General features: G+C 43.8%; 1 protein-coding gene across 1 annotated transcript in view; it reads right to left on the bottom strand.

Annotated features, from left to right (window-relative positions):
• LOC126281392 (dipeptidase 1-like) overlaps positions 1 to 23307 on the bottom strand; it is a 342362-nt gene that overhangs the window by 50049 nt on the left and 269006 nt on the right. Inside the window, exon 6 of the mRNA XM_049980319.1 lies at positions 7155 to 7224. Within this exon, the coding sequence (XP_049836276.1) occupies positions 7155 to 7224 (70 nt within the window). The remainder of the gene's footprint in view (positions 1 to 7154; positions 7225 to 23307) is intronic.

Genomic DNA, 23307 nt, shown 5'->3' with positions numbered 1-23307 from the left:
AGCCACCTTGGGAAAGGAGATGAAGGGTGTAGAGATGGAGGGTAGTAGGGACGCAACAGTGAAGACGTGGCAGGGGGCGGGGATGGTAGAGGAGAGGAACAACCAGGGGTTGAGTGGGATCAAGGCGGCGGGAGGTGTAGAGGATGCGGATATGTTCAAGGAATAGGAGCAGATGGGGGAAAGGAATGAGGTCATAGAGGATCTGCGTGCTGGACGGGAGGTGTATACGGAAGGCGAGGCGGAGTGCATGACGCTCAAGGATCTGGAGAGACTTATAGAATTTGGAGGGGGCAGATATCCAGGCGGGACTGTCATAACAGAGGATGGGAGGGATTAAGTATTTGTAGGTTTGGAGGATGGTAGAAGGATGCAACACCCATGTCTGGCCAAAGAGGAGTTTGAGGAGTCAGAGGCGGTTGTGGGCTTTGGATTGGATGGAGCAGAGATGAGGCATCCAGGTGAAGTGATGGTCAATGGTGAGGCCAATGTAAGTGACGGTGGGGGTGAGGGTGGGGGTGAGGGTGGGGGTGAGGCGGACAGGAGGGGCGCAGACAGTAAGGGAGAAATCCAGGAATCGGAAGGAGAAAGGTACATTTTAACACAGGTAATCTATCACGAAGCATATACATCAGCACTGGCGGGATGTTACGTTTGTGACTATTACAGCGCCATCTATCACAAAGCAGAAAAAGTGGTCCAACTAAAACATTCATATTTCTTTACGTACTACATGAATATGTAATAAAAAGTTGGGGTTCGTATTTGACCTATGGCAGCGCCATCTTGTGGGCCAACCATAGCGCCATCAGGTTTCCCCTTTCAAGCTAGACGAGTTTCATTCTTTGTATTTTTTTGTTTTGTTTGATGTGTATTTCGTGAGATATTTGCCCCAGTCACTATCAATGGACCACACTGTATAACCGTCATGGAGGCTGCATATTGCTTTCAATAGATCGCTTGTCAAGGTTTCTTAAATTTCTTCGCAAATCTCTATTTTTCTATTCAAATATAAATGCTTATTTACTATGGTAACAAAATGTTCGCACGTAAGAGTGTCTCGAATGAGAGATACTGATATAAGTTCCCCCGAAGGGGTAAACAATTAAAACTGCTTAGACTGAAAAAGGCGCCGGCTCCTGGTGGAACTCAAGCTAGATTTTGCACAGTATTCCAGCGGGATTATCTCCTTACCTATCTTATATTTATCGAGAACTGTGTTGCGCAGTGAACAGGCCCAAGAGATTTCTAAAGGGCTTAGGTCACTCCAGTTCACAAAAGGGAAAAGTACTGAGGTGACGAAAGTCAAGGGACAGCAACATGCTTTCTTCCAACTACCTGGCACGGTTTTTTGTCAGAGTGATCTACGACGGATTATAGTTTACAGAGGGACTAACTGAGCCACAATGTGGGTATAGAATCTTATAGGGTTTCAGTCGGTAGCTGAGGTTTTCTTTAATTTCTGCTGTTTCTCAACGCCATTGTCACTAATATTTGTACCACTCATCTTTTCACTGGTATATGAATTAACTTGGGGCAATACTCCTACTACTTTCTCTGAACAGGAACATTTCTAAATATACTTTAGCAATTCTGCTTTTGCTTTGCTACTCTCAGTTTCAGCTCCAGGATTATCTGTGAGTGACTAATGATACTACTGCTTCTTCCTCTAGTATGCTGAACGTATAAATCTTTCTACTTATTTTAGTTGTCCTTTGTATTTTGGCATTCATTGTTGCTATTACTGCTTCATGGTCTCTGATACCAGTTTCGACTTGGGTATCCTCAAAGAGATCTGGTATTTGTGCTGCCATTAGTTCTAACATATTTTAGTAATGAGTGGGGTTCTGAACTACATGTTCAAGGTATTTTTCAGGGAAGGTATTTTGTAATTTTTAGCAGAATATCTTGTCACGCCCACCACTAATACCGCAGAAAACAGAAGTGTCGGTTTCCTATTAGCCCATTATTTTAAGTATATGCTTTTATTTTCCCCAAAAATCTCACTACTATCGACTTTCCGTAATTCGTATTACGTGAGCTTCAATGATTTTTAGGGGCTGTTCAAGCTTTGGCACTTTGTTACGAATGCTTTGGCAGTTAATCTAGGATTTTAACACTCTCATCTGCAACATGTGATTCTTTAGATGTTTCACAGATATTTCCTAGTTTCCTAGACCTATCGTTATCTGGATTTTATTGAGAGTCGTATAATCTGTATAATCTAAAAAAGGCCCTTGTTTGCATCACACACATCCAGTTACCTCGTTAACTTCCTCTGACATGTAGTGCACATCATATTTAATTAGGGGACGCTGCTGTTGTCAACAGTATGGCGCAAGTCCAAGACGTTACAGCATAGCTTGTTACAGAAATTCGCCGTCTCTGTTTCAAAACTTCCACTAGACCCATAGATAAGTGGCCACGATCTGTTCTGGGGACAATGTAGCAGACTGTGAGTTTCGTGACTAACGGAATACCCTCTTAAACATGAGAATGAGGGATGTACACAGCGTGCGTGTGGTGTTTCTTCCCATCCTTTGCAGTTATTTCCCTAAGGGGTACCGCTATGTACCGTACGTATGAACTGCCGATGGTTGACAAAGCCTACACGTTTCTGCTGACAATGTCTGGACACAACACACAGTTGGTTTGGCAACAGGCAAAGTGAGTCTCACTGGCTTGGTTTCGGTCACAGTGAATACCTGGAACTTCTTAATGTGCTGGGTGTGTGCAACATCCCGCGTTCTGCCTGGTCCCTGTCTCCCCTAAGCACGATGTCTAGATCCATCATTGACAGCCCACTCACGGTCAAGTCGACTAATACTGATGGACTCTGTATTTCCTGCAGTAGATAATACTATGCGACTTCCTCAAGACGTTCGCCGTTAATCCTGTAAACGGACACCAATGAGATATTTCTCTTAGTTATGACCATTAACTTCCATACAGGGTACTTAACAAGTGTTTAAAACTACAACAGGTAAATAGAAGACCAGTTCGTATAATTATATGTCAGCAAACCAACAGCTATTGAGTTAAGACCAACTCGTCCTCTCGATCAAATCTGTAGCGTAGTAGACACTACATACAGTGCCGCGTGGGGTTACCACGCATCCTATGCTATCCTTCATCCCTTCTTTGCAGTGAACACCTACATCCAGTCCCACTGTTTCAGTTGCACTGATTACACACTACTGTAACATCTGCATATTATTGTTGGGGTGAGCGTACAATAAAGCCTTTAAAAGCCCTCCTAACCAGTAATTCCACGGATACAAGTCCAGTAAACGGAAATTCTTGCGGTTGTACCTCAATGATTGCTGGAGTATTTGCATCTGCCAACAAGCGCAGATTGTGGTAATTTAATACGCGGCCTCTTGTGCGGCCTACCCCATCCGTAGTTACACATTATGGTCCCAAGTAAAACGGTCCATGTTTGAAGCGGTGCTGGTTGCTGGACATATATTTTTCGGAAAATGTCTTCCATTTCTTACCAATACTCCCTCTTGGAGGGATATGTGACACCTTTTTCTAACGTACCCTGTACATCCACATTTCCTGTTTTTAGAACGTCACGGGTTGCATTCCGATACCGTGGAGAACGCAATTTGGTATTTTCCTTTCTGTGAAACATTCGTGGTACAGTGGAACATACTGGAGTCTATGATCCTCGACCCAGTCACGTATCTACGAAGGTATTATGATCGTTTGTGTGTAAGTAGTCGACGGTACCGTTCAGTATCCGAACAATTTTAGGGAATCTGGGAAGTCGAATTACATTTTCACCTGCATTCGCAATTTGCTGTAATTCGTATGCGAATAAAGCAAACTGTGTTTTACCTGAGGTTTTTTCCCATACTTGTTAGAATTCATGGTGATCTTTCAGCAGTCCTTTATTTTGCACAGTTCGCTTTGCTAGTACTTAGCAAATAGAATTTTGCAAAATAAAGAACAGCGGAAGGTTCACCATGAATATTAACAATTATTTGGTGGATGAATATCCGTACCTGCCAAGATACATAATTTTCTTTTTCATAAATCCGTACGGATTCTCTGAAAGAGGATTCTCTACCTCCATGAAAGTCCCAATGATTTAGATTAGAATATGCTGTAGGATCCAGAAACAGACTGAAGTCAGTGATAGTGATCCTGTGCATCGGATCTATAATGAGGGACAGAAGTCATGGGATAGCTCATAATATCGTGTTCTACCTCCTTTTTTCTCGCTAGGGTAGTCCCTCGACTCGGTATCAAGAAGCAGTTGGAAGTCCGCACAGAAACATTGAGTCAGGCTGCCTCTATAGAAGCCCATAATTACGAAGGTGTTGCCGGTGCAGGATTTTCTGCAAGAATTGACGCCTCCATTAGGCCCCATAAATGTTCGATAGGCTTCATATCGGGCGATCTGGATGGCCAAAATATTCACTTGAATTGTCCACAGTGTTCTTCAAACCAGTCGCTAACAGTTGTGCCCCGTGACTTCGCGCGTTGTCATCAGTAAAAATGTCATCGTTGTTCTCCTGCAAATGGTCTCCAGGTAACCGAAAATAAATATTTCCAGGCAGTGGTCGGTGGAGTTGGACCAGAGGACCCAGTCCATTCCATGCAAACACACCTCACACAATTACAGAGCCAAAACCAGTTTCCACAGTGCGTTGTTGACAGCATGGGGTCCATGGCTGCGTGGTGTCTGCACCACAGCCGGCCGGAATGGCCATGCGGTGTAGGCCCTACAGTCTGGAACTGAGCGACCGCTACGGTTGCAGGTTCAAATCCTACCTCGGGCATGGAAGTGTCTCATGTCCTTAGGTTAGTTAGTTTTAAGTAGTGCTAAGTTCTAGGGGACTGACGACCTCAGAAGTTAAGTCCCATAGTGCTCAGAGCTTTTTTTTTGTCTGCACCACACTCGAACCATGCCATCAGTTCTTACGAATACAACAAGGGTAGCAGAAGTTATCCAAAAATTACCCTCTAGTATCCTTGGCTTGTATTTGTTGTAGAGTGTTATAAAACATTCTGAGTTCAAACGTAATGAGGTATCTCGAACAGAATAAACTACCTCATGCCAATCAACATGGATTTCGAAAACGTTTATATGAAGCCGAATTCGGATTTTTCTCACATGAATTACTAGAAGCCATATATCAGACCAGTCAAGCAGGTAAAACATTTCCGGATTTGCGGAAAAGTTTGTGTCTCAGTACCACATCTACGCTTATAAAATCTACCGTCCTACAGGGTACAAAGCGAAAATTGTGACTTATATGAGGATTTTTTGCAGGAAGGACACAGCTAGCTATGTTGGCTGGGAAGTGAGCGAGAGAAACAGAAGTGACTTCGGATGTACGCGAGGTAAGTGAACTGGGTGCGTTGCTGGTTCATGGTGTTATTAATCATATTGTGGGCAATATCAATAGTAACTCCACACTTTTCACTTATCTGTAATAAAGTACCGTCTGAACGAAGCCACACGAATCTTCAGTGAGATCTTGATAAAATTTCAAAACTGTCCGGAGATAGGTGACTTGCGTAAAGTGATTATGTGCACTTCACAAAGGAAAAAACATTGTATCCTATTCCTTATGACAGTGGTTACGATTGGGTTTGGTAAACTGAAATACCCGGGCGTATCACTTTGTGGGAACATATAATGCAACTATATATATCGAAGATAAGGAACAAATTTAGCAAACGAAAGAGGCATGCTCTAAAATTCAAGCAAATTTTGAATCAGAAGCAACCACACATTTACCTAGGTATGAAATTGCCTAAACGGTATTATTTTTAAAGTGTTGATTTATTTCTTTAATGATATGGATGCCGAAGGATTTTGCAGAGACACGACAAATATGACATAGCAATGCAGCTGCTTGGAAACCGATGCAATTAGTCCACCGAAACCCCTATAATCATTCAAATTATCCTTTTGTAGTAACAAAAATTCCATTAGTGGATTCTCATTTTGCTTACCGATTTTCTTCTAGTACTTACTCACAGCAGCAATATTCAGAATTTTAATCAACATCTGAAAAGTTACAGACACTTAGTTCTATGGCAGCTTTCGGTTTTCATATAACTGTTACCCATTACCCTCTTATTACAGTTCAATAAAATGAGGACATCATTACAAATAAAAAAAATCTAGTCTGCTGTAAAATGTTGATTCCAGCACAACATTCTACACAGTGACCTGAAATATAAATCTGCGTTTATCGATCAGTCTTTGAAATTGGTTGAATATAGTTGTCAGTTTCATTTTTATGCAAAAGTTACAGCCAATGAAATCTCGTACTTAACGAATGGCTGAGAATTTACTTTAGTTAAATTTTTGTACTGTATTCCATTGACTGTACCTGTATTAAATGATATCATGAAACCTGTGTGAGTAATTACAATTTCCTTCTAGTTTATGTTGATTAACATCCGCCTTTGTTGCTATGTAGAGACAATTAATTACACAATCACTTCATTTGCTAAATTATTCGTTATTCTAATCTGTATATTCCACATCTGAAAGTTACATAAAGAATTCGATGTAAACAAAGCAGGGAAAACATAGAGAAATTTAGCTAGGCTACAGATTTGAAGATAACATGAATCATATTTACGTTTTGTGGGCCTTCTGTTTCAAGTACGAGGTTGTACTCCTCGTGAAACTCTAAAATAAACAAGATATTTGCGGAATGCGGATGATAGCACTGCAAACCAAATTAGATGTGAAATTGAGGGGACCAGAAACGGGCCGATTTAATATCGTCTTCATTCATCTGCGTTTCGCAGCTGAATCGCTCTGTCAGCCACAGGCCCTTTTCCCGCTTAGGTCTTAATCTGGATATCCCTGATGCCTTGTCTCACAAAAAGACAAATAAAATCTGCCAATTGCCTCAGCAGATAGTACTAATTAACAGTGATCCAGTAATTATCTTCGAATTAAACACACGTCAATAACACTGAAATGCGAGTGACGAGTGGATGAAGACTTAATTTCCGGGTATTTACTTGGATGTTGTCTAAATTGTGTTCTCATACTCTCTAAAACGTTATTTTTACATATTAAACCATATTTTATTGAGATCAATTAATCATCAGTAAGTGGTACATGATATGCGCTGTAGTCATCTGTTAACGGTAAATTAAGCGGGAGTACTACTTACCCTTCCAAAGTTGGAGAGTCCTCCTAGGATAGGTATCCTTCCCGGCTCGTCCACTGTGGAGCAGTCTGCCCTAACAAACAGGCGGAGTCAGTTCATTGATTCCAGACAGAAATAAGCGAATGCATTATGAATTACACCAAAAGATCAATGCAGTGAAACTATTCCGCGGCTAGCCGCAGCAGTTCTTTTGGAGCAGCTGAAAGCAATGTTTACTGTAGCAATTTTCACACATATTCTAGAAACCAAAGGCAATTACTTGAAATAAGGAAACAATTGCTCCTGGAATTGATTGTTAGTAAATCTTATACATTTATTTTTTATTTTTTATTTTTATTTTTTTGCGCAGTGTTTTGGTAATTGTATTCTATTACACTAAAATGCGAGCTATTATATATATAAATAGCCAGATTTATCACTTCCACTACATCACTGTAGCAAACTTGATAGATAATACACACGTGCGTGGTAAAGGGTAATAATAGTTAAAACGTTTTTTTGTATTCTACTTCCACCATTTTAACTTAGCTTGAGGCAGTGACGTAAGCCGCTCCTGTTGCCTGTTGCAGGCTTACGGACTATTAACGTTGAGCTAGGGACGACACCATGGTATTGCTGACTGCGAGACTCCAACATTCGGCCACGAACCCGGCAATGGGAGAACCGGGTGCCGTCTCGTGAGATAGGGAAAAGGTTCGGCGAGGTGGCCGCAACAGCGATTCGTGCTCTTATCTGCCAGCTTCCTTACCCTCCGGACATGTCCAGCAGTCCTTCGTGTTGAGGGCGAAATACTCGTTCCGTACCATGTGCAGTTGACTCCACGGGCGTAGCCAGTTTTCAGTGACGCTGTACCCCGCAGTGGTATTTCTTGGGAATAAAACTTATTTTTCCTCGGCTCTTACATGTAGGGAAAACACCCCTAATACCATCCTGACATAATCACAGCAGAACTAGCTTCCATTTCGATGAGCCTATGAAGAAACGAGACCAGTAGAGAGCGAAAACCAGTAAAGATCACCTGATAATGGTTGTCCATTTGTGCATTGCCATAAATATTATAATATTAGATCAAGTTTCGTAGCAGGTCTTAAAATTCTTTCCCTGCGCAAAACACAAAGCAGTTGCCCAGATTGTCAGTAATTTGCTATTTTTCACTATAATCTCAAGGTAATTTATGTACAGGAACCTCTGGACTGTTTGTTATTCATACTCAGGTGTCTAGAAACTCAACCAAGAACCAGGTATGAACAACCTGCGTGATATTCTGCCATTTGTTTGGCAGGAGCTTTAGCTGATATTTTCATAACTCTGTTAGAAACACGTTTTTCGCCATTTTCGAAAAGACAGTAAAGAAAATTCGATAATATAAAAGACATGTCTTACTGATACAGATATAGTGCATGACCAGCTAAACAGCTTACATCCTAGAGCAAAACTTGTGAAAGAAATAGAAAAGAAGGTATAAATTATCTAGATCTTCAGATCTGAAATATGAACAGCCAAGACAAATTTGGAATTTTTCGTAAGCCAGACACCATAGATTGCACAATAAATAATTTTTCTTGGCATCCAGTGTGCCATAAGCGAGCGTTTTTAAACTTATGATCCATAGACTAAGCAACTTGCCACTAGATTATGACGAAATAAGAACAGTAACGCGGTGTCTTGTGAGAAATAGCTATTGACAATGGTTTGAGACCGGATGTAACCACCGAACTAATGGAGCGAAAACTTAAAATAGACACTTCAGATATGAATGAGATTTTCACTCTACTGCTGAGTGTGCTATAGCAGCTATTAACAATGGTTTGAGACCGCATATAACCACCGAACTAATGGAGCGAAAACTTAAAATAGACACTGCAGATATGAATGAGATTTTCACTCTACTGCTGAGTGTGCGCTGATATGAAACTTCCTAGCATATTAAAACTGTGTACCGGACCGAGACTTGAACTCGGGACCTTTACCTTTCGCGGGCACGTGCACTACCATCTGAGTTACCCAAGCACTACTAACGACCCGTCCTCACAGTTTTACTTCTGCCAGTACCTCGTCTCCTACATTCCAAACTTTACAGAAGCACTCCTGCGAACCTTGCAGAACCAGCACTACTGAAAGAAAGGATACTGCGGAGACATGGCTTAGCCACAGCCTCGGGGGATGCTTCCAGAATGATATTTTCACTCTGCAGCGGAGTGTGCGCTGATATGAAACTTCCTGGCAGATTAAAACTGTGTGCAGTACCGAGACTCGAACTCGGGACTTTTGCCTTTCGCGGGCACGTGCTCTAGCATCTGAGCTACCAAAGCACGACTCACGACCCGTCCTCACCGATTTTTCAGGAGTGCTAGTTCTGCAAGGTTCGCGGGAGAGCTTTTGTAAAGTTTGGAAGGTAGGAGACGAGGTACTGGCAGAAGTAATGCTGTGAGGACGAGTCGTGAGTCGTGCTTGGGCAGAGCACGTGCCCGCGAAAGGCAAAGGCCCCGAGTTCGAGTCTCTGTCTGGCACACAGTTTTAATCTGCCAGGAACCTTCAATGCATATAAGGATGATAAAATTACACTTAGAAAGGAAGTGCCATGTACAAAAGGACTAAGTTTACTAAATTACCATACTCAGAAGAAGTCTTGGATAAAATCGCAACGATATTGAAGAAAACCAACGTAGTGGTCAATAGAATACATTAGATAAGGAAATCAGACAGAGTTATTGTAGAACGAAACAGTTTTAAGATGTAGGGAATATAGAATAGAATTTGGCACATATTCAAAATGCTATACTAGAAAAACTGGACGGGAGTTCACTGTATGGTTTAGAAAGCACTTACATCGTAAGATTGTACCTTTTTAAATCATTGTTCACTTTGTTAAGCATAGTATTATTCAGACCAAAGTGAGGCCGTGTAGAGTTTTCTCTGTCTTTTTGAACACATGTTTCATTCTAAAGTAATTGTCTTGGGATATCATTTCTTAGGAATTGTTGCCCTCCCCATTCGACGGTTTAAAGAAGGTTCATCATTACGTATTATCACATTGCACCATAAGGTAAGCAACAGTTTCAATGTGGTTCGAAAATTTTATTTAAAAATTCAAACCAACTTTGGCCATTATTTGCCTGGTGTTTGCTGTGTGCTTTTCGAGAAATAAGCAACAATGTTGTCAGGGCGCGAGGTAAGTGGAAATTTTGATTAGGGTCAGATAATTATTTCACTTCAGTTGCGCATTTAATATAAAGACAAATTGTATTCATACCAGTTACAGTTTACTTAAAATTAGGTTCTGTTTAGTCAAAGGTTAGCATACAATTTTAAGTTGAATAACAGTTTATATGTACATAGTTCTAGTAATACATCGACGTTTTATAGGTGGGAGGTAAATTAGACCTAAATTTCATACAGAAACACGTAGTGGGAAACTTACATCTACCGAAGTTCCCCACGGTATGCTTAACAAAGTTAAGAATGGTTTAGAAATGGCACAACCGTAACAGAGAATTTTTATCAAACAGCTTACGCATTTGATACGTTAATGCATGAGTCAGGGTAGTGGAGTGGTCTTTCCGTCAACTCCGAGCCTGTGAACAAACTAGCTGACAATAGTGATTCCGAGAAATTACCTACACAGGGCTCCAGTCTTACTTCAAACGTTTTCTCTTCAAAAAATATCATTATTAAGAATTTATACTCTTTTTATCTTTCAATATGTACATCATATTCATCCTTGCTGTCCTTATTTTTCATCTAACTGATACAATCACAAGTCAACAAAGCACTACTGAATACCTTACTTCAACTGGGAATGTATCAGACTACACAGAGGCAAAGACTGTGCCACAACAAGACCGAAGGTTGTTTAACAGTAACATAACTTGCTCTCTCTCTCTCTCTCTCTCTCTCTCTCTCTCTCTCTCTCTCTCTCTCTCTCTCTCTGACGTGCACATCAATAACTCACAAAAATCAAGATGACATGGTCACCTTATAGTTGATTTTATAATACGAAAGGTGCTTACACCGTTTTTATTTGCTAACATGGAAGAATGACATGCGCTATCACCTCTTATTTTCATATTTATTGTATTTATTTTTTGGATCTCCTACATAATATGATGCGTTTTAACAGTTCTTCGTGAATTCTATGTAACAAGTACTATAAGTGGTCACTTTTTCTGCTGTATTGCAGTTTTTGTATGTGATAATAGGAAGAAGCCAGTGCACGTCCATACATTTTATCCTCTTCATTTAATTTAATATTTACAGTGTATCTTGTCTTATTTTATCTATTTTAGCAGCGCATTATTACATTGCGTAATTACTTCTTGCACTTTTGTCGATAACATTTTTAGCACTTTAGAATTTATTAGAATATTTAAATACTTTTCATGTAACTACATTCCGCATTTGGGGGTCGATAAAAAGATTTATATGTATTCATGAAGTAGCATCTTTTGCTGTATTGCCCAAATTTGTTGTTCCCATTGTTGGCTGGAATGTTGGTGAGCATTTTGTGGCTTCTATGTTTTTAAATTGTTCCAAATGGATTTTACAATCCGTAAATTTGGAGATATAAGATCAGATCTTCGGAAAAATTTCATCCATACAATTTCTAAGATAGCAGTGGAAGATAAGTGTGAAAACTATTGCACCATCAGCTTAAGAGTTCAGCATCAAAATGCTCACAAGTATAATACAAAAAAGAACGGAAAAAGAAATTTAACTATTAGTTGGATGATCAGTATGGCCTTATGAAAAGGCGCCAGAGAGGTAGTCTGACGCTACGCTAGATAATTTAAGCAAAACTTATAAAAATCAGAGGTTTACGAAATTTGTCGACCTATAAAAAGTTGTTTACAAAGTACTCGTAAAACTGTGCAAACATTGGATTCTTTCAGAAAAATAGATGTAGGGGATAGGGAACAACTGATGATAAAACATAATGCAGGAGAGAAAAATATAAAGGGAGACCAAGAACGAAGTGTTCCGACTAGTAATAGTGTAAGGCAGGTAGTTAAACATTTTATCCTATTGGCCAATCTGTGCATCAAAGAAACAAGGAAGGAGGTTTAGAAGTGGGATAAAATAGTCAGGGTTAAGGAATGTCGATGATAAGATTAGCTGATGACGTGAAACTGAGAAAGAATAGCCGGACGTCTTGAGTGGAATAAAAATTGTATTTATTACTCATATGGATTGACAGGAAATAGAAGGATTACGAAAGTAATGAGTGGTAACACAATAAAAATCGCACGTTAATTCAACACTGAAAATGAGTACGTAGTAGATAAAGCGAAACACTTGAACTACCGCAAAACACATTACAGACGAAGTAATGCTTGCATAAAAATCAGACCAGAACAGGTAGAAAAGGCCAACCTGGCCAAAAGTAATCAACTAGTATCAAATGCCAGCCTTAATTTGAGGAATATATCTCTCAGGATGTACGTTTGGAACACATTTTTATATGTAAGTGAACTAGGGACTGCGGTAAAATCGAAAAAAAAAGAAATCGCACCGTTAGAGAGGTGATACTATAAGGGAAACTGAAATTTAGATGGACTGATAATTAATCAGGAGGTTTGTCGCAGACTTAATGAGGAGAGAACCTGGAACTGGATAATAGAATATACGTCTAGACAGCAAAGAGCAACTTACATTCTACTAGAGAGAGCAGTAGACAGCAAAACAAGGAGAAATGGGTTGCAATATATCCGACTCCTAAATGAGGACGTTCGGTGAATGTACTACTGTTCGTTGGTACAGGAAAGAAATTCGTAGTGGACCGTATCCAAGTAGACAGGAGCCTGATAAAAATCGTCTAACATGAAATTTGTTATTGCGTTCCAGTGGCAGCCATGAAGGACGTGGTGTGAAGAGTGGCACTTCGGGTCCTTAGCCTCCTGATGCCAATTGAGAACCTACTTGAGTGAGAAGTAGCACGTCCAAGGTCTCGCTGGGCTATAGTTGATCGTATGGGAAGTTCAACTACATATCCATCTAATATACAGCATTTCCTTCCTATGAATATAGTCACTATGCTTGAAACCGTTAGAAAATTAAAAATAATCTGTACAGCTCATCGTAAACACACAATTCTTCTAAGTCTAAAAAAATGACAGCAGTCGGGCTAGCGGTCTTCTGTACCCATGCCCCTCCATACCCCTTCCAAATAACACAATTGGTAGAGGATGTCACGCCGTCCGATGAGTCGAAACTTACACTACTGGCCATTAAAATTGCTACCCCAAGAAGAAATGTAGATGATAAACGGGTATTCATTGTACAAACATATTATACTAGAACTGACATGTGATTACATTTTCACGCAGTTTGGATGCTTAGGTCCTGAGAAATCAGTACCGCGAACAACCACCTCTGGCCGTAATAACGGCCTTGATACGCATGGCATTGAGTCAAACAGAGCTTGGATAGAGTGTAAAGGTACAGCTGCCCATGCAGCTTTAACACGATACCACAGTTCCTCAAAAGTAGTGACTGACGTATTGTAACGAGCCAGTTGCTCGGCCACCATTGACCAGACGTGTTCAGTTGGTGAGAGATCTGGAGAATGTGCTGGCCAGGGCACGAGTCGAACATTTTCTGTATTCAGATAGGCCCGTACAGAACCTGCAACATGCGGTCGTGCATTATCCTGCCGTAGGGTTTCGCATGGATCGAATGAAGGGTAGAGCCACAGGTCGTAACACATACGGAAATGCACGTTCCACTGTTGAAAGTGCCGTCAATGCCAACAAGAGGTGACAAGGACGTGTAACCAATGGCATCGCGCCGGGTGATTCGCCAGTATGGCGATGGCGAATACACGCTTCCAATGTGCTTTCACCGCGATGTCGCCAAACAGGGATGCGCCATAATGATGCCCTAAACAGAACATGGATTCATCCAAAAAATGACGTTGTGCCATTCGTGCACCAAGGTTCGTCGTGGAGTACACCATCGCAGGCGCTCCTGTCTGTGATGCAGCGTCAAGGGTAACCGCAGCCATGGTCTTCGAGATGGTAGTCCATGCCGCTGCAAACGTCGTCGAAACTGTTCGTGCAGATGGTTGTTGTCTTGCGAACGTCCCCATATTTTTTTCCTTTTTTTGTTTTAGAGCTCACAACTACAATGGTAATTAGCGCCCAGACTTAGGGATCCACCGCGAGGCACACGGCTAAAACAGCAACTAAAAGGGACAATACTAAAAAAGACAGACAGGCAGAGGATTAAAAAAAACAGCATAATCAAATGTCCTTGGACAATACTATAAAAGACAGACAGGCAGAGGATTTAAAAAAAAAGATAACAGTATAATCAGATATCCTTGGACAGGTTTGTAAAGTTGATAAAACGAAGAACGCGAGCAGTTGCTCCTGGTTCATCCGCTAAAATGGCATCCATAGTACATGGCAGGCCAAGAACTAGACGCAGCGTATTAAAATCCGAACAGGACGTTAAAATGTGGCGGACCGTCAGCAATTGCCCACATGGGCAGAACGGCGCCGGCGCAGTCGTCAACAGATAGCGATGGCTGAACCGGCAGTGTCCAATTCGTAGCCGGGCAAAAACGACCTCCGCCCGCCGAGAAGGTCGTGAGGAGGACGTACAAGCCACGGGAAGAGGTTTCAAGGCCCGAAACTCATTGTCCGTAAGTGCAGCCCAGTCGGCATGCCACAGTGACAAATGACTCTGCTACAATCTGATGAAGGGACACAACAAGAAGCTGTCCGAGGCTGGAGGACCGCAGCCTTGGCCGCGTCATCTGCAGCTTCGTTCCCAGGAATACAGACATGGCCAGGAACCCACATACAGCTAACCGGAGAACCGTCGTCCACCAGCTGCTGAAGGCAGAGTTGGATCAGGTGCACGAAAGGGTGAACCGCATACGAATCACCGAATGGCACTGGATGGCACTCACGGAATCCGAGCAGATGACATAAGCAGAATGTCGGTGGGGCATATGTAAAGAACAGCCTGGTAGAGGGCAGAGAGCTCAGCTGTGAAGACCGAACAATGGCCATGTAGCCGGTATTTAAAACTTTGTGCCCCGACAATAAAAACACCCGACCCCGTCATTGGTCTTAAAGCCATTTGTATAAATGAAGGTCATATTAATGAACTTCGAACGAAGGACGACAAAACGGTAGTGGTATACCGAACCGGGGGTAACCTCCTTTGGGAGCGAAATGAGGTCAAGGAAACGCGAACTTTAGCCTGGAGCCAAGGCGGCGTGTGGCTCTCACCCACTCTAAAGGTTGCAGGGAGTGAAAATCATGGTGTTGAAGGAGGCGACTCAAGGGGGTAGCAGGGCAGAGACATACAACCCGTATTGACGGTAGGGGAGAGTCGTCAAAAAAGGAACGATAGGACGAGTGGTCGGGCATTGACAGTAGCCGAGAGGCATACCGACAAAGCAGTATATCGCGCCGGTAGGTGACTGGCAATTCACCGGCTTCAGCATGAAGACTCTCGACGGGACTAGTATAAAACAATCCGATCGCAAGACGTAAACCCATATGTTGTATGGAGTTGAGGCAGTGTAAGATGGACGGTCGTGCAGATGAGTATACGAAGCTCCCATAATCCAACTTGGAGCGGACGATCGACCGAAATAGGCGAAGTAAGACTCTCCCCACGACATACCATTGAGAAGACGGAGGAAATTTAGAGAACGGGTACAACGGGCAGCCAAAGTGACACATGTGGAGACCAGCTAAGTTTCCTGTCAAATGTAAGACCTTAAAATTTCGATGTCTCCACGAAGGGGGGAGCAACGGGACTAAGTCGTAAGGACGGGGGAAGAAACTCTTTGTAGCGCCAGAAGTTAATACAGACCGTCTTCTCGGCAGAAAAACGAAAGCCATTGGCGACACTCCAGGAATAAAGTCGGTCAAGAGAACGCTGAAGAAAGCGCTCCAGGAATCACGTACCCTGCGCAATGCAATAGATGGTAAAATCGTCCCCGAAACAGTGAACCTGATACATCAGCTGGGAGGCAATCCATTATTGGATTGATCGCTATAGTGAAGAAAGCGATGCTCAAAACTGAGCCGCGTGGCACCCCATTCTCCTGGCGAAAGGTGTCTGACAGGACAGAAGCCACACGTACCCTGAAGTGTCGATCCATTAAAAAGGAACGAATAAAAAGAGGGAGGCAACCCCGAAGTCCCCATGTATGCATGGTGCGAAGAATGCCTACCCTCCAACAGGTGTCGTAAGCCTTCTCCAAATCAAAGAACACAGCCGCGGTCGGCCGCTTCCGCAAGAAGTTATTCGTAATGATGGTCGACAAGGTAACCAGATGGTCAACAGCAGAGCGGCGCCTACGAAATCCACATTGTACATCGGTAAGTAGGCGTCGAGATTCGAGCAGCCAAACCAAACGAGAGTTAACCATTCGCTCCATCACCTTGCAGACACAGTTGGTAAGCGAGATGAGTCGATAACTGGAAGGCAAGTGCTTGTCCTTCCCCGGATTAGGAATCGGTACAACAATAGACTCGCGCCAGCATGCATGAACATGTCCCTCAATCCAGATTCGATTGTAAGTACGAAGAAGGAAACCTTCACCCGCAGGAGAAAGGTTTTTCAGCATCTGAATATGAATAGAATCAGGCCCTGGAGTGGAGGACCGTGACCTGGCAAGTGAATGGCGGATGTTAGGTGGCCTTGCCTCCTCTGCCTGTTTTCGGGTGAGGAAGGCAGGGTGGTTATGAGCGGAGCTCGAAACCTCTGCGAAAAGCGGCCGAATGAATTGGAGACATCCTCAGGGGCCACAAGGACGTCATTCGCGACAGTCAAGCCAGAACCCGGTGAGTGGACCTTAGTGCCAGACAGCCGGCGCAGGCTACCCCAGACAGCAGAAGAAGGAGTAAAACTGTTGAAGGTGCTTGTGAAAGCAGCCCAGCTGGCTTTCTTGCTTTCTTTAATAACACGACGACACAGCGCACGTAATCGTTTATAATTGATACAATTCGCCACCGTTGGGTAGCGTGTAAAGGTGCGTAAAGCACCTCGACGAGCACGTAAAGCGTCTCTACATGTTGCGGTCCACCAGGGGACCGGTACGCGGCGTGGAGAAGAAGTAGTGTGAGGGATGGAATATTCAGCAGCAGTGAGAATTATTTCCGTGAGATGTGTGCGACCTGACTGTCGCAGCTTGCGAAGGTTTGATCCTGAAAGGTCGCCCTGGAAGAGAAGAGCCCCCAGTCTGCTTTGGAGATGTTCCCACTAGTTGAGCACGGAGAGGGGGTATGATGCAGGAGATGGATAACACACGGGAAGCGGTCGCTCGAATACGTATCAGAAAGGGCATAGCACTCAAACCGGCGTGCAAGTTGGTTAGTACATATAGAGAGGTCTAAATGGGAATATTTGTGAGTTGGGTCCGATAGAAAAATGGGGGGCGCCAGTACTGAGGAAGACAAGATTGAGCTGGTTGAAAAGGTCTGCTAACCGGAAGCCCCTCGGGCAGGATGCTGGAGAGCCCCAAAGTGGATGGTGGGCATTGAAGTCTCCAGTTAACAAAAATGGTGCAGGTAGCTGAGCAATAATTTGCATCATGTCTGCCCTGGTAACGGCAGACGACGATGGAGTGTAAACGGCACAAATGAAAAATGCAAAAGTGGGGAAAGTAATTCGGACGGCAACTGCCTGCAGGCCGGTGTGCAATGTGATGGGATCGTAGTAAATATCATCCCGCACCAGCAACATAACCCCTCCATGAGCCGGAATACCTGTCTCAGGAAGTAGGTCAAAACGCACAGAGGTGTAGTGTGCCAAGGCAATTTGATGTCATGGGCGTAACTTCATATCCTGGAGAGCTACGACGAGCGGACGGTGCAAGCGGAGCAGCAACTTTATGTCCTCTCGGTTGGAGCGAATGCTGCGAATATTCCAGTGAATAAGTGCCATCGAGAGAAGAAAAAGAAGATGCAAGAAGGGATCACCTCGAAGGCCGCTGAGGGCCTGGGTTCGAGCGAGCACTGCCGCCGCTATCAGTAGGCGGGCAGTCATCGTCCACTGGTTCTATAGGTTCATCGGCCATCTTGTTAAGATGGTCGGGAGGGGGAGCTTCCTCCTCCGGTGAACGGCCAGGTGTTCGGCCACCAGCGGTGCAGGCAGGCGAAACGGATGACGGCCTGGGGCGGCAACCGCTGAGTGGCGCAGGAGAAGAGCATTCTTGGAAGGTCGTTTAGTGCAAGTACTGGTCGATGGCTGGGAGTTCGAGGAACGTAGGAAGTCTGCACTACACGGTTCCTTCTTGAATACCCGTCCATCTGACTTCTGGGTCTTCGTCTTGGCAGAAGCTGATGAAGGTGCTTGTGCCTGAGGGGTGACGGGAGGAAGAGGAGGCGTCGACCGGGCGATCTTTGCACTGGCCGAACGGACGACCGTAGTCTGTAGGTCAGATCGCATGTCTGCGTCGCTACCTCCCTGGTAGTCCGAGGAGAGGCGAGGGCAGTACTGTATTTCCCCGCTGGGAGTTGCGTGGGCTTCCTAATAGCAAATAGCTTCCGAGCAGCCGAGATGGACACATTCTCTTTGACCCGAATTTTCTGTATACAGCGTTCTTCCTTGTAGATCGGACAGTAGCAGGAGGACGCTGCATGATCACCCTGACAGTACACACAACGAGGAGACGGAGGTGGACAGTCACCCTAATGGGCATCCCTGCCACAAGTGACACATTTAACCACATTGGAACAAGACTGGCGAGTGTGATTAAAACGCTGACACTGGTAGCAGCGCGTATGTGTAGGGACATAGGGGCGAACAGAAATAACCTCGTAGCCCGCTATGATGCGCGACAGCAGCTGAACTCTATCAAAGATCAAGAAAAGTGTCCGGGTCGGTATAAGGTCATTGTTGACCTTTTTCATGACCCTATCGACAGCCGTCACGCCCTGCTCAGCGAGGAAAGACTGAATCTCCTCGTCAGTCAATCCGTCGAGTGATCTAGTATATACCACACCACGAGACGAATTCAAAGTGCGGTGAGCTTCCACCCGGACAGGGAACGTGTACAGGAGTGTGGCCCGAAGCAGCATTTGTGCCTGAAAGGCGCTCTCAGTTTCTAGTAACAAGGTACCGTTACGCAACCTGGTACAAGACTTGACAGATCCGGCTATGGCATCTACGCCCTTCTAGATGACGAAAGGGTTGACAGAGGAAAAATCCTTTCCGTCCTCAGATCGAGAAACTACGACGAACTGTGGGGCAGGCGGTAGTACTTTTGTCACTGGTGGCTGGTCAAGTTTCCTTTTTTGGGCAGAAGTCGAGAGTGTAGAAAAAGAGAACTCCATTGCGGAGGGATCCCCCATGTTTGCCAGCGTCTCCGATGGCGCGCTCCTTCCTTGTGGGGACCCTCTCAGAGGGCACTCCCGCCTTAGATAAATGCTTACACCTGAGGTCATACCTCCCGGGAAACGGACGGAGGGACCAGCCGGCATGGTTGGAAGGTGTCAGCTCAGGCAATCACCCTTCCCTGGGCCTGGCCTTTAGCAGGGGATACGTGCGTGCCTTGCTTGTCTAGGCAGGGCGGGGAATTACGCGTTACGCCGTCACCGGCTAGGCGTGCGAACGCGTGGGTCGGCCTTCAGTCACGCACAGGGAGGAAGGAAGAAGAGGAAAAAGAAGGGAGAGGGGGGAGAGAAAGAACAGACTGTCTCAAACGCCGAGGCAGAGGCCAGAGAAGGCAAGGAGAAGAAGGCAAGGAGAAGACGGCAAGGGAAAGAGTAAGTAAGACAGTGAGATGGAGAAGAACAAAGAAAGGAGCCAACCAAAGGAAGTATGAAACCAGGAGAAGTGAAAAACAAAAATGACCGCAAGTACAGGTCGTGGAACCGTCCGTCTCCGGACGCAGGCGCTAACTACCCCTTGAGGGGGAGGGACTCCTTTTAGTCGCCCCTTACGACAGGCAAGAATACCGCGGGTCTATTCTAACCCCCGGACCCGCAGGGGGGACGTCCCCATCTGTTGACTCCGAGATCGAGACGTGGCTGCACTATCCGTTACAGCCATGCGGATAAGAATCCTGTCATCTCGACTGCTAATGATACGAGGCTGTTGGGATCCAGCACGGCGTTCCGTATTACCCTCGTGAACCCACCGATTCCATATTCTGCTAACACCACCGATTCCATATTCTGCTAACAGCGATTGGATCTCGACCAACGCGAGCAGATACGAGAAACCGCAATTGCGATAGTCTACAATCCGACCTTTATCAAAGTAGGATACGTGATGGTACGCATTTCTCCTCCGTACAGGAGGCATCTCAACAACGTTTCACCAGGCAACGCCCGTCAACTGCAGTTGGTGTATGAGAAATCGGTTGAAAACTTTCCTCATGTAGGTGCCGCCACCGGCGCCAACCTTGTGTGAATGCTCTGAAAAGCTAATCATTTGCATATCACCGCATCTTCTTTCTGCTGGTTAATTTTCGCGTCTGTAGCTCGTCATCTTCGTGGTGAAGCAATTTTAATGGCCAGTAATGTATATATGGAGGCATTTATGCGAGGTTGTGCAACGAATGTGAGTGCAGTCGATCTCTCACTTTGTGCAATAGTCTTGAGCATGATCTGGACGTTATCGGTAAAGAAGTGATTTCATTAGCGATTAGCAAGTTTTACCCCTTTGGCCATTATAAATCAACATCAGGGATAAGGTCGGAGTGTGGGTGGTGGGAAGGTGCTGGGGGTTTCTACTCGACATAGTTCTAGCTATCATTTATTGGTAAACATAATAACCATACTACATTTGGTGGTTATGGGCGACTTTACAAGCATGAATAATGGCCTCCTTTAATCCATATTTGAATTAGGTCACCTTAGCGGATAAATTAAATAACTTTCTAACCTTGGTCATTACCAATAGTATCCACAACTCAGTGCTTTATGATTTTCACATAGACGTGGTGCAAGAAACAGTTTGAAACCTTAACATAGTCGGATGGTTAAGAAGCAATCACCTGGCAGCCATCATATTAAACTTTGAATCATACTAGGATTCTCTTATAATCGATTCCGTCTGGATGTGCTGCTCCACTTCCATCTCGGCTGCAGACAACACTTGCGGCATAGCAGTCGCAGAGGTCCATTCTGTTACGACTGCCGAGACCTTCGCGGAACAGCTCATCCACGTACAGAATACTAGAGTGTATTATAAGAAATCGACATTCAGTGACGCTCCATTTTTCGCAAATTGATTAATAGCCTTCACTTACACCCAAACATCCCATTTATCTAGAACGAGGAAGTGCAACCATAATATAGGTATGGTCACCAGGCCAACTGGCACGAAATATCTGTAGAGTAGAGCTTACTTCGGTTAGGACAGGAGGAGGCCATAACATTGTGTAGCCAACATTTTTATTACCAATCGTTTAGCAACGGAACTTGAAGATAGGACCATTTGGTGAACTATACGGTCCAAAGGAATTGTGATCAGCAGATATTGGCGTGACTTTGATTCATATTCGAATACATAGTGCAGAAAATGATATAACAGGTGTAGGATTCGTTATGAATAGGAAGGCAGGGCAGAGGGTGTGTTACTGTGAACAGTTCAGTGACCGGGTTGTTCGAATCAGAATCGACAGCAGACCAACACCGACAACGATAGTTCAGGTATACATGCCGACGTCGCAAGCTGAAGATGAACAGATAGAGAAAGTGTATGAGGATATTGAAAGGGTAATGCAGTATGTAAACGGGAACGAAAATCTAATAGTGATGGGCGACTGGAATGCAGTTGTAGGGGAAGGAGTAGAAGAAAAGCTTACAGGAGAATATGGGAATGGAAGAGGAGAAAGACTAATTGAGTTCTGTAACAAGTTTCAGCTAGTAATAGCGAATACCCTGTTCAAGAATCACAAGAGGAGGAGGTATACTTGGGAAAGGCCGGGAGATACGGGAAGATTTAAATTAGATTACATCATGGTCAAACAGAGATTCCGAAATCAGATACTGGATTGTAAGGCGTACCCAGGAGCAGATATAGACTCAGATCACAATATAGTAATGATGAAGAGTAGGCTGAAGTTCAAGACATTAGTCAGGAAGAATCAATAAGCAAAGAAGTGGTATACGGAAGTTCTAAGGAATGACGAGATACGTTTGAAGTTCTCTAACGCTATAGATACAGCAATAAGGAATAGCGCAGAAGGCAGTACAGTTGAAGAGGCATGGACATCTCTAAAAAGGGCCATCACAGAAGTTGGGAAGGAAAACATAGTTACAAAGAAGGTAGCTGCGAAGAAACCATGGGTAACAGGAGAAATACTTCAGTTGATTGATGAAAGGAGGAAGTACAAACATGTTCCGGGAAAATCAGGAATAGAGAAATACAAGTCGCTGAAATAAATAGGAAGTGCAGGGAAGCTAAGACGAAATGGCTGCAGGAAAAATGTGAAGACATCGAAAAAGATATGGTTGTCGGAAGGACAGACTCAGCATACAGGAAAGTTAAAACAACCTTTGGTGACATTAAAAGCAACGGTGGTAACATTAAGAGTGCAACAGGAATTCCACTGTTAAATGCAGAGGAGAGAGCAGATAGGTGGAAAGAATACATTGAAAGCCTCTATGAGGGTGAAGATTTGTCTGATGTGATAGAAGAAGAAACAGGCGTAGATTTAGAAGAGATAGGGGATCCAGTATTAGAATCGAAATTTAAAAGAGCTTTGGAGGACTTACGGTCAAATAAGGCAGAAGGGATAGATAACATTCCATCAGAATTTCTAAAATAGTTAGGGCAAGTGGCAACAAAACGACTATTCACGTTGTTGTGTAGAATATATGAGTCTGGCGACATACCATCTGACTTTCGGAAAAGCATCATCCACACAATTCCGAAGACGGCAAGAGCTGACAAGTGCGAGAATTATCGCACAATGAGCGTAACAGCTCATGCATCGAAGCTGCTTACAAAAATAATATACAGAAGAATTGAAAAGAAAACTGAGAATGCGCTAGGTGACGATCAGTTTGGCTTTAGGAAAAGTAAAGGCAACAGAGAGAAAATTCTGACGTTACGGCTAATAATGGAAGCATGGCTAAAGAAAAATCAAGACACCTTCATAGGATTTGTCCACCTGGAAAAAGCCTTCGACAATATAAAATGGCGCAAGCTGTTCAAGATTCCGAAAAAAGTAGGGGTA

This window comes from Schistocerca gregaria, chromosome 7, assembly GCF_023897955.1.
Source record: "Schistocerca gregaria isolate iqSchGreg1 chromosome 7, iqSchGreg1.2, whole genome shotgun sequence".
NCBI classification, from domain to species: domain Eukaryota; kingdom Metazoa; phylum Arthropoda; class Insecta; order Orthoptera; family Acrididae; genus Schistocerca; species Schistocerca gregaria.
Note: the sequence above shows the minus strand (reverse complement) of the source record. Positions and strands in the feature narration are given on the sequence as shown.